This window comes from Tarenaya hassleriana, unplaced genomic scaffold (genome assembly GCF_000463585.1).
Source record: "Tarenaya hassleriana unplaced genomic scaffold, ASM46358v1 Cleome28, whole genome shotgun sequence".
In the NCBI taxonomy this organism is placed as follows: Eukaryota; Viridiplantae; Streptophyta; class Magnoliopsida; order Brassicales; family Cleomaceae; genus Tarenaya; species Tarenaya hassleriana.
In genome coordinates, this window is record NW_010966021.1 from 699,061 (window position 1) to 712,061 (window position 13,001).

Consider the following 13,001-nt stretch of genomic DNA (forward strand, 5'->3'; position numbering starts at 1 on the left):
ATATATATATATAGATATATATATATATATATATATATAATGCTTATTCGAACATACGTGCAGTATATTATGTATAGATATATGTGTATGTATATATATATATGACGAAATCACTAAAGAAAATAAACGCTTTAATGTGGAGGATAAGCTTAACACAAGTGGTGTATGTACATAGTAGAGGCAGGAAGAGAAGCGTGGACTTTCAAGTATGTAGTTTGGATATGTTCCAAAGCAAAAACCCGTAAGACATATTGACTATCAATTTTTATTTTATGGAAAATTCGTATATAAATATTTAAATTTTATTAAAAAGTTCAGATAAATATATAAACTATACAATTTCAATATAAATATTTGATTTTTTCAAAAATTCTACATATATATTTAGATTTTTAAAATTTTCTCATATAAATCTAAAGTTTAGGTATTTTCTAAATAAAAGTAATCAATACTATTAACGGATTTTAAGTGTGTGTGAAATTTTTTCAAAAGTTTATTTTTTTTAAAACGTATGTATTTATATGAAGGTTTTATAATTTAAATATTTATATGAGATTTTTGCCATAATAAATACGAATGATCTCTTTTGCTCGGTTGCTCTATCCCCATAGTTCTTTCTTCGACTAGATCGATTCATTTTTAGATGAAACGCAACTGATTGTGGACCTACATAATCATTTGAGATTTATGAATATTTATTTTCAAAAAAAAAATATTTATTTTCACTGTTTTCTATTTGAAAAATACTCCGTTCTTTTTCCTTTTTTTTTTACTCGAGAGTTTATCTATTCATAACCACTAAATTTAATTTTTTTTATACTATTTTCTAAAATAAAATCACAGTGTAAAGTTTGTTCTCTTTATACAGGATCGTGATCATAAACAATATTCTGTTCTTATATTGCACTTTTCCGAACCTTATTTAAATATATTATATTACATACTCATGAATTGGAATATCTTTAAATGTCTTTTTAATACGCATGCAAACAATTAGTTAATAAGAAACAGGAGAGTGGAGATTTTCGCTCGTAATTAAATTTTTAGAATTCCTTTGGCAATTTTATTTGGGTAATTAATTAATGCTTTCCAAATATACTGTTCATAATATATGATATATATATAACGGGTTCGTAGTCACATTCAAATAAACTAACTAAGATAATCTATTAGAAAACCGACAAAGCAAGAACATGTCCACTACCATTCCCGTCAAGTTTCTTCATTGGATATACCAATAATTAGGCGGACCAAATATTTGTTACGGAGTACAAAGACTAAGGATTTGACTGATTATAATAATAACCGCGAGGGAGAATTAATGTGTTAATTGGATTTGGAATCTCTAAATCACAAAGCCGTTTGGGGACTAATTACAGTCGTTAACACCAGCAGAACATATCATGGGATGCAAATCGTGTTTTGTCTGCGATTAAGAGACAAATGCTCACGCAAACTTAGCCGACTGTCGAGATTATGATCCCACAATCATGGTCTAATCTTTTTCTAATCATTCTTTTTTTATATTATTTAATTTAATTGCACTGCGACCCAGATCTGTAACCCTTTTCCCCTCATCCCCCCCCTTTTTTTTCCAAAATCAAAATTAGCAACGGATGTTTTAGTTTAAATTAAATCAATATATATATATATATATATATATTGTTAATTTTCGCACTGTTATAATTGAATTCCATGCATTGCTCCATGTGCTCTTCTGTGTTAATTAAATATTAAAGTTGGAAATCCACTTGGGATACACACGAATCACATTATCAGACCATGCATGCATGTATGTATGTATGTATGTATGTATGTATGTGCATTGTTCGCATGAAGTACTTATGTCGTCCCATCGTCGGACAACGGATTTGGGGTCGACAAAACACAGTCCAAGGTTAATCTATTCTGGTCTCCTCATCTTGTACGTTTCGAACACAAGTCTCCAATTATATCGTTTCAGACTTTAAATAAGTTCTACCAAAAATTTTATACTTCCGTGTAACATTTCTAGTTTCGGGGGAAGTCCCCATCCCAATGGTTAATAACAACTTGCGTTTCCTCCGGATGGTGAGTTCGAAACCTTAGAGCATAAGCTTTTCTTTGAATCGGTCAGTTTTGTCCGCGTAGTTTGCCGACTGTTGCGTGAAATTAGAGGATTTTCCTCCTGCCTAAAGGGTTGTGAAAGGTTCCACCTATTAACAAAAAAAAAAAAATTTCTAGTTTCATTGATCGTTTTCTTTCATATCGTCTTTACAAAATTGAATATGGATTTCACCCACTTTTTGGACTTGACTGTGGAACACTATTTTTTTTTTTGTTATAGACTTTATTATAACTTCTTCCCAATTTATATTTTATACTCATCATGGTCACTGTTATATTCGTTAAAAATGTTGTTCCAAAAAAAATATTTGCCGTCAATTAAACTTGTTAGGGATACCCTTTTATTTAATCAAAACATGACATATTGACTAAGCAATTGCATACTGAATATATAAGTTCTTATAGGATGGAGTTGAATAGTCGTGTCCAATAAATAATTGATGAATTATGTTAACTCCAAAAAGCAAAGATTGGACAGAGAATGACGACATTACGAAGAGAAAAGCGAGACAAACACGAGATTAGTACAAAACGTAATCTCTCCTTAACGACAAAAGTCTTCAAGGAAGGGAAAAAAATTAAACGTAATCAATCTAAGTGGGTTTCACTGTGGGGGAGTCCACATCTTATCCTGTACGGAGGCATTCTGGGACGTCGGATGGAGATCGTACGGCTGTGATGGGGCCGAGGGTTAACATCGGCTTATATGTTTAAGCGGAGTCAACAATGAGTTATCAGTCTTGGCGTTCATTGCCAATACTGGAAATGTGATATATGACGATTCCCGATCTCATCTCGCATTTAACTACGACCCTATTATATTTATATGAACCTAACATACGTGAACGTGGCAACGATAATTAGATTTTCATTATGCAATTGATGTTTGTGACAGCAGAAAATAACAAAGATTTAATACATATATATATATATATGTATACGTATGCATAATGAATATATAATTCAAGATAAATAGCTGTATAGGTTGCCATGCTTATAGTATCGGTAAATTCCGTGTCGACTCATTACAACTGCGACACGGGACATCATTCTTGGGGAGTTTAACACTGAGACGATAACGTTAGACATATACATATGTTTGTGTATATTATTTTCAGTTCTTTGTTGCTTGGGTAATTTAAAATTCACAGAGGGAACTAATCCTAGATGGACCGACAAGGGGTTCGAATGGTGCCATTAATGGAGGCGACAACACTCGGATTCGCCACTGATTCTTCCAGCTCCATGTCTCTCTCTCTCCATATCCAATAACCATACTGTATAGTCTGAGTACGCAGCTTAACAGTTGAGCAAACCTATGCACTCAGACACAGTTGCACCCTACATATAGTGCCCTCATCCTCAAACCCTCCAAACCCACTTCCCACATCCTCTCTCCCTCTCCCTCTCCCTCTCTCTCTCTCGTAAACACATGATCGCATTCTAAGTTGCACCAACAGTGTTTCTCCTTCTTGCACTGTACAATCTCTCTCTCTCTCTCTCTCTCTCTATCACACAAACGCAAGAGCTATGGCCTATCAGCCAAACACGTCTCTAGGTCTGAACCCACCTAACCAGCTAAACCTAGAGCTCGTTCTCGAAACTTCTTCGTCTTCTCCGACGGCTGCATCGGAGCAAAGAGTCTTCTCCTGCAACTACTGCCAGAGAAAGTTCTACAGCTCCCAAGCTCTCGGTGGCCACCAAAACGCCCACAAGCTCGAGCGAACACTCGCCAAGAAGAGCCGAGAGCTCATCAGGTCGACCTCGTCCGGTGGTTCAGGACACGTCATAGACGGCGACGCCTACTTCTCCGGCCGGTTCGAGCTCCACGGCCGTGGCTATGACCGGTACGTCTCACGCGGTCCAAGCCACCCCTCGGCTGACGTCGCTCGTCGGGGGCCTGAGAGTAGTGCTCATCAGGATCAAGAGTTGACCCATCTGGACTTGTCCCTCAGGCTTTGAACTAAACCTTATTACATCATTTGAGTCTTTGAAAATGCTCAATAATTTACTTTGATTCGCTCTTTACTGTTCACTGGGTAGACATTGCTTAGGGCAAAAAGACGGTCGAATCTTATCAAGTGAAGTATGCCCAAGTTGAATCCATAAAAACCCTTAGTTCCTCTCTATGTACATCGGTCGTACGTAAGAGATTTCCATCTAATGATAACGATTTTTCCTAGGCAATATCCGAGAACCATAAAGATCCTCGTATTTACAAGATTCGCACAACATATTCGCTTTCTAATGATAGCATTTCTTTCTGTGTTTTCGAATATTCCCGAGTTTTATTTTTTATTTTTGTTTTGCATGGAGAATCAGACGCAATTATGTTGATGTTGCTAAAATTAAGGAGGTGTGTGGATTTTTGGATTTGATTACAGACGTAATTAATTATTAAAGAGACTGACTGTATATCTATTAGTAGATGAAAAATGAATGAATGTCTTTCTTATACATATATTTACGATCATATTTCCATATTGCCCGACAAGCAGACAGGTTATGGGAAACTATATGTACGTTACCGATTTCTATATACACATCTATCCAATCATACAAAAGAAACCGTCAGTGATATATATGTGTATATATATACACATGTATGCAATGCAATTACTAAATCTATATATACATGCATCTCTTAATTAATTCATAAAGGTTGAATCAATTAAAAAAGCATTTTCCCCGACTTTTACCTAGATTTATATATGTTTACTAATTCACGTTTTTTTGTTAGCTGCGACCATATTATGATGGATGTTTTCTCGCAAATTCCAATTCGCTTGGTATTTTTTTTTGTAACTGAACGTATTTTGTATTGGAAACCCAAATATCCGGCACATATATATATATATATCACGTGTTGTAAGATGAAGAATGCACGAAAGTGACTTTGAATTCAGTAAGTCTGTGTCTGATTCGAGCAAGTCATAGAGATCACTTCCTCGGGATAATGTTTCCCTACCTCAATACCCAAAAAGAAGTTGAGAAGAAAAAGAGTCTTACGTAATTAATATGCTCGTATTATATATATATATATATGATTGAACATTCGACGTTAATAGGATTAGACTTGCGAACTATATGACGTTGATGCGATGTATAGGAATACATACGATTACTGTTCACATCAAATTTCTGTTACGAAAATAAATTAATTACAAATAGTATAATCGACCTATCGTGGTGGATTTCGGCGTAATCAGCTTGCCAAGCTACAGCAATTTCATTTAATAAAATTGTATTAAATATGGTGATTAATCTGTCGATATATATAACAAAATTATAAGAGAACAGTGAAATGGAATAGGGTTGTGAAGTTATTAAATGATGTTTTCATTTGTCCTGTTATTTAAGATGGGTAATAAAGTTGTAGACTCAATAAACTGACAGAAGTGGGGCCCGAACAGTAATCGAGTTCTGCATTAGAAACCATGACGTCTTCAAGTTTCAAACTCCATTTTCACAACATTATTATCGAAGGATTGATCTAAAGTCATATCAAGCAGGTTACTTTAATAATCATAGGGTTTTTTTTTCAAACATTATCTTAATCAAACTATAAACGATATAACAAATCATTCATATATATATATATATATATATATATATAAGATGTTGCGTTTTAAAATTGCACCTCAAGTGGGCTTCTTATTATATGTGTAAATAAACAAGTTGCGTCTTGAAATTGCGCTTCGAGTCAAAGGGTGGTGATTCCTTTCCCTCCGAGGTTCAAGAGTCAGTTCCTACTTACATTATTCGGACCATTTAAGGTCTGTATAATTTCGGTTTATTTTAGTTTTAGAAAAATGAAATTTATTTAGGTTTTATAATAAATTCGGTTTGGTTCTATTTTTTTGGTTTTGATACAAATAACCATTTTTAAATAATCGTTTTTTGAATTATTTTTTATGATTCGTATTCAATTTTTTATGTTATAAACATTATAACTATTTGGTTTTTATACAAAATTTGATTCACCCACTAAAACCGTTTAAATCCACTTAACTCATTTATCTATATATAATATGCATGGGGCCGACTGGTTACACCGCCGCCACCCGCAAACGGAGCGGTTGCGATTTTCGGTGGTTGCGGACGATTGAAAAACTGACCGGTTGAACCGCAACCGCAACCAAACTTGTGTTTTCTAATCGCAGCTTCCAACTTGCGTTTTGGTAGCGGTTTCCAGCGTTTTGACAAAAAAACTAAAATATTTTTATTAGAAATTATATAAAATATTAATATATATATTGGTGATGATTTTGTTTAGTGTTATGATTTGATATTATTTTTTAGTATTATATTTTAATTAAAAAAATACAATAGTATAATTTTTAGGTTTAATAATGATTATTTTTAATAATTTTTATAATAAAATTATTTTTTTACTTGAAAATAAATTAAATTGATAATATTTATATTTTAAATTTATTATTTAATTATTATAAATTTAGTAAATAATTTTTATCAAATGATACGAAAAATTTAATTAAAACTATTATAAAAAATTATTTTTAAATAATATTTTTTTTGACAATTTATATCAAAACGCAACCGCAACCGTAATGAACCATTCACTTCTAACTGCACCCACCCGCAATCGCTACCAACAGCAACTTCTCAACCAGTCAGTACTAATCATTTATAATCGCTATCAAACGTTTTGAAAACGCTGCCACCCGCAACCGCAATCGCTGCGGTACAACCAGTCGAACCTTTATAGGAATTTACATTTCAGTATTCGTATATATAAAATATTATATTTGATGCGGTTCATTTTTGATATTTTTTAGATTTTTTTTTATAATTTCGGTTCAATTAAAGAACGATATTGAATATATACGTGTATATATATGTAAATAGATATATATATATATATATATAATATTTCAATTAAATATATAATGAGTATACTAGGTTAAATGAATTAACTCATATAAAAAATCAAATAAATTTAAAATTTGGTCGGATCAATACGCTTAACCGGACTGACATCTCTAGCCACTACTAACACCATCTTAGCATTTTTTTAAGGTTTGCTTGGTGGACGAAAACATATTGCAGTGGCCTTAACAAAATATATTTGTAAAGCCCAATTTATAATTGGGCTTAAAGTAAGACTTTAATGTTCTCATATATGGTTGGGCTTTGCAAAGGGTCACCCCCCAAGTTCCATTCGAACCCATCCGAAAAATATCGTGTTTCGGATCTAAAATTATATGTATATATATAATTATACGAATATTCGGTACAATGTACCGAATGTATACACACAAAAATACCACGAAAAATGTAAATACAAACATCCAAGTTTGTTGGTAATGGGGTTCCTTTCCGGAGGTTTTGACACAAGAACTGTATCACACAAAGCCGACCAATACATAAATTGCTTTTATTTTGTTGGTTACAGTTTGAAGTGGGAAATACATATAAATTAAAAAGAGAGAGATGAAGTTAAGAGGAGGAGATGGTGGATTTGAGGAGGAGGAAGCGGGAGGGGGAGTAGAGGCGGAAGAGGCGGAAGGCGGAGAGAGCGGAGAGAAGGGTCATGAGGGCGGCGGCCAGGAAGCTGCAGACGACGGCCCCTCCGACCTGGAAGCAGAACCTCGTGTACTTGCTACACCATTCCATCCACTGCAACTCCTTCGACCCTCTCACCACCAGCAGCGAGTTCTCCGCCGCCGCGCATGTCCCCGCGTACACCGCGTACGCCGCTGTCTGCGATCAGGGCAAAACTCTACTCACTCGTGTGTCATAATGAAACTAACTAGTTGTGTGTATGTGTGTATGTATGCATCTAATTCTCTTGTTGTGCCAATTTAATCATCTCCCTTATTCCATCTTGTGTATGCATGGATGGACCCACTTCATATGAAGTGGGGTTACCCACTAAAAAACAAATTATATAATAAGCTCCACTTCATTTTTATAAATGCCCCCACTTTTTTTAATTATATTAGAAAATCAATAAAAAAATATCACATTTTTCTATGTTTTTAACATTCATCGTCATATTTTTTGCTTTTTATGTTCTTACATCTAAAACTATAACCAATTTAATCATACTAAAAAACATTATCATCAATTTAATCATAATCAAATATAAAAAAATAATAACAACAAAATTAAATATATGTAAACGTTATAATTTTTGTTTTAAACAATTTTTATTATTTTTATTGTTAATTTGTTTCTATATATTTATCATACATATAAATTTATTAATTATTATATATATTTATTTATTTACGTGTTTAATTTAGTAGATAAATCAAATGATAAATTTTTCTATTTTTTTTTTTTGCTTTGATATTACAAAATCGCTATAACATTTCAACCTACTAAATTCTCATGTTAGCCTCTAATATCTAAACAAATTGATTTAGATGATTTTCTTTCGAATCATGTTAATAGAAAAAAAAAGTATAATCCTAATTAAAAAGATAAGATAAAGTATAATTTTTGAAGTGATGGTATGATTTGTGTTCTATACGATTATAAATGAAATTATTATGTATAAATTTTAAAAAATTTAAAAATCGTAGAATCAATTACAAAACATAAATATTTTTGTGACAATATATTTTTATTATGTATACATATATTGCTCCCGGGGAAATATTTTTCCGAGTTTGCTGTATGTATGTGTGTGTATATATATAATGTATGTATGTGTGTGTATATATATATGTAAATGTGTGTATACCTGATCCAAAATATAGCAGAGCCAAGGGACGTAGACCGACTTCGAGTCCTTTTGCTGTTTAACCCTAAACCATAGATACCCCAACTGAAGCAGATTATATGCGGCAGCCGCAGCATCTATGTACATCCCGATTCTATACACGCAAAACGAATGGAATCATCAAATATATACGTCCCTTTTAAGAACTTTGTATTATACGAGGGCAGACCGAAAAATAAAATAAAAAATCATAATGGAGAGGATCGATCGATCACTGACTCGAGAGATTTCAAGACCCTGAAAGTGACTTTCTTGTGGTAGTAAGCGATGATTCTTGTCTGAGAATCGAAGCCGATCAGACAAGCGGTGAGGAGTAATATCAACGCCACGCTTAGCCTCACCGCAGCTTCTGCCGTTGTCAGATGCCTCATCCTCATCTTCATCCCCATCCCCCATTCATCCTCTCTCCTCTCTTTTATATTTCTCTTTTTTTTATTATATTTAAAATTAAAAAAAATGAAAAATGAAAAATAAAATTAATAGCACTTATTACAGAGAGCCCGTTTTGGTTGGTGGGCATTAGGGGTGTCAAACGAGCCAGCTCGGATCATTTTGGGCTCGGCTCATTTGGCTCGGATCGTTTTGGGCTCAGCTCGTTAGGCTCGTTTTCTAACGAGCCAGAAAAACCTCGGCTCAGATCGCTCGCCAATTTTCCGATCTGAACGAGCCGGCTCGTTGAGCCAAGGATATATAATATTTTTTATTTATATTTATTTTAAATATAATTATAAATTTAAATAAATACATAAAAATTTATTAAAACACCTATATCATTTAATATTTTCAATTATCACCATCATAATAATTAGTATATTTATAATATCATATAAATAATATGAAAAAAATTAATATAAAATTATATTAGAGTTTTTTTATATAAATTTAATTTATTTTTAAAAAAATACCAGCTCGTTGAGCAGCTCGCCAGCTCGCCGAGCCAGACTCATTGAACACGTGTTCAATGAACTCTGGCTCGTTAGACTCGTTTTTTAACGACCTGAAAAAATTACGGCTCAGATCGCTCGTTTTCTGGCGAGCCACGAGCCAGCTCACGAGCCGGGCTCGTTTTGACACCCCTAGTGGGCATCCACAGATAGCTTTACATGATTAGCGAAACTGTTAGGTTTGCATTTATTGAACATTGAAATCGCATTTTCATCACACTTGGTTTACATGAAATTTGATTCTACGCATGTAATGGACCCACTCCGGTGGCATCTGCATGCATGTATATTCCACAAGTGCAAAATTTTGGATGCCTGCCATTAATTTTTTTTTATATATATTATATAGGTTTTACGAAAATCTAAAATTTGTATATGATTAATATGGTAGGGATGATGAGTTTCATAGATGAACAAGGCTCCTAATTCTTACTCATTTTCTAAAAAAACTTCTAAAAAATATCTGAGTTCATAGATTTTTAAGGGTTAATGAAAAAAATTTATGGTGAAATGTAGGAGTGGCTTACTCGGGATTCGGTTCATATACAGTTCAGTTATATTCGGTTTCGGTTGTTTCGATTTTAGAAAATTATAACTATTCGATTTTATATTGAATTTTGTTCGGTTCAATTTTGACAAAAATACTCATTTTTAAAATAAAATATCGATTTTTGTTTTTATTTTTATTCGGTTCAATTCGGGTTAAGTTTCGATTTTCGGTTATTAAAAAATTATAACCATTCGATTTTATATCGAACTTGGTTCCGTTACAGTGTTATTTGGTCATCAAGCAAAGTGTAACCAAATCAAGCAAAGTGTATATTCTGCCCAAATTAATATGCGTGGGAGTATCAAGTATGTAAATAAATATACTAAATGAAACTACCTCCCTTCTCTATCTTTGTGATTTTGTAGCAACTACTCCATAGTCCGAATATGCTGTTGTCTCAAAGTGGACCGGTGAATCGATTATATATTTTTAACTACGCATTGACCATATTTTATAATTATGATTATATATATATATACACGTTCACAAAAGTGGCAATTAAATTGAAAAAAAATGGCGAAAATTAATAGTGGCCAACATTGATAGAGAGGGCAACAACTTGCGGTGAAACATCATTGTCGAATTAATCCTTTTGTTACCTACGTAAGTGCACGAAGACTCGAGACACCGTCGCGTTACAGCTTGGACTGTCTTCTTTTATTTGCCCCTAAAACAATAATGTGAATTTTCCTCTTTAATGTTTCGGCCCTATTGGTTAGTTGGACCAACCAACAAAATCCATTAAATCTTCTAACTTTAGTCCTTCTCTTTCATCTTCTTTAAGACAAAGACACTTACCATTTGATTATTGATTCATTTCACTATTATTTATTACAGTTTTTTTATTGAGAAATTATGTCATTGTTTATTAAAAAAGTTAGAAATCATGTTACTGCAAATTAAACTTTTGTCCGTACCACAGCTCATACATTTAATTAAGGGAAAAAAAACAATTTCCACGATGCCCATATGGTTTACTTTTTGAATAATAATAATAACAATAATAACAATAATAATAATAATAATTATTATTATTATAATAATGTTAATAATTATAATAATAATAATAATAGTATGCATATTGTTTGGTTTTTGTTTCATATATCTAAATAACCGTTATTTGGATTAAATGCTCAAAGATTTTTTCAGTCAATTTCATGATTCGGTTATATACATCTCCAATTCATTTTAAGTGTGCATAATCTATTTTAAAATATATTCCTCTTGTTTTAATACGAGTTTTTAGGGAGAATTTCAACGTTTCCCGTTGATTTATAGGTTTCATAATTTTCTAAAAAATAATGTATTATGGAAAAAAAAAAGTCCAAAACGATTCTTACTATGAATTAGGATTATACCATTAATTTTCCTAATTTTTTTTTGGTATTACATTAAAAGCATCGTAATGGGCTTTTAAGAATCTATTTTTCTGTATCCATTTCTCTGTATCAAGTGCGAGTTATTGGGCCGTTTAAGGGCCCACTATACTCACGTGATGTATATTAATGATTTTGAATCCTGACAAATGCACATACACACATACACGAGAGATCAAGAAATAAGGAGTCTCTATCGATACGTTTTATTATCTGAATAATTGATTGGTTTGATTATTTTCCCGAAAATGGTAGAATTTTGGAATATTTATTTTAAGATTCGGAATTGATTTTACTAAAAGACAAATCCCATGCCTTTAAAGTCTGCATGGAGTCAGAATGAATATGAAAAAATTCGCAATGTATTAAATTCCTTCATTAATGTCAGATCAAATATTATTATTTTAATATAATTTTTAATATCACGTGATATTTAAATTGTTCTAATTGATTTAAGCTGAAGAGTTTTAGGGTTAAATATATTGAAATAAGAATGACCATAGACTAGATCATTTCCTTTGGACAACTTTTTGCTCAAGGAATGAATACGTAGGGACATGGAATCCATTATTTTTATACAAATTTAATTTTACTCTGTGGAAAATAACAATTTAATTTAAAATTTTATAAAAAAATATTTTTTTTTAATTAAATGAATGGGCCTCATTCATTTCTACATGAGTCTGCCCATGGTATGCATCGGGGTGAGCGATATGTTTTTTTTTTTTTGATAATCGGGTGATCTCAAACTCAAAGGTCCAGACTAATCACAACCCACGCGTACGACCCTACAACACACATGTGGGATGTGAAACATCCGAAGGTGGTAGGAGGGGAATCTCCATACTCTGGGTGTTGAACCCACGACCTCGTTTACAGGAAGGGACTCTCAAACCAACAGAGTTGGGGATTTTCCGCGATATGTTTTTAAGGCGTGGTATTATTTCATTCGAAAAAGTTTAAGTCATAAATAAATACATTTGGCATGTGGAAATGGATTGGTGACAACAAATAATGAGAGCCAAATCCCAATTTGTTTCACCTTAATCCCATATAATTAACGGTCAATTGAGAAATGGATTCCCTCCAAAACACAAGTTGCAAATCAGAAACACGACATGAAGAACTTCTTGTCGACGAGATTTGTCGGATTCACGAATCGATCTCAAGGCTAAAGTCTTTAAAGCCATCCAAGGCTCCAAGCAAGTGAATGCCCTCTTCACTCTTCTCGTTGACTTATGCGCTCGCCCTTCCTCCGTTGACGTTAACTCTTT

The 13,001-nt window shown here is 32.9% G+C and overlaps 2 protein-coding genes across 2 annotated transcripts; one reads left to right on the forward strand and one right to left on the reverse strand.

Moving 5' to 3' along the window:
- The first annotated feature begins 3,163 nt into the window (after positions 1 to 3,163).
- On the forward strand, positions 3,164 to 4,498 carry LOC104817797 (zinc finger protein 2-like). The gene has a single exon (XM_010547121.1). It carries the CDS (start codon positions 3,637 to 3,639, stop codon positions 4,066 to 4,068), a length of 432 nt encoding a protein of 143 aa, XP_010545423.1. The 5' UTR covers positions 3,164 to 3,636; the 3' UTR covers positions 4,069 to 4,498.
- A 2,893-nt stretch (positions 4,499 to 7,391) lies between these two features.
- LOC104817798 (CASP-like protein 2C1) lies at positions 7,392 to 9,275 on the reverse strand. The gene is made up of 3 exons (XM_010547122.2): positions 9,077 to 9,275; positions 8,819 to 8,951; positions 7,392 to 7,830 (listed from the first exon to the last, which is right to left on the reverse strand). The coding sequence occupies exons 1-3, from the start codon at positions 9,244 to 9,246 to the stop codon at positions 7,567 to 7,569; spliced, it is 567 nt and encodes a 188-aa protein (XP_010545424.1). The 5' UTR covers positions 9,247 to 9,275; the 3' UTR covers positions 7,392 to 7,566.
- Positions 9,276 to 13,001: the final 3,726 nt, after the last annotated feature.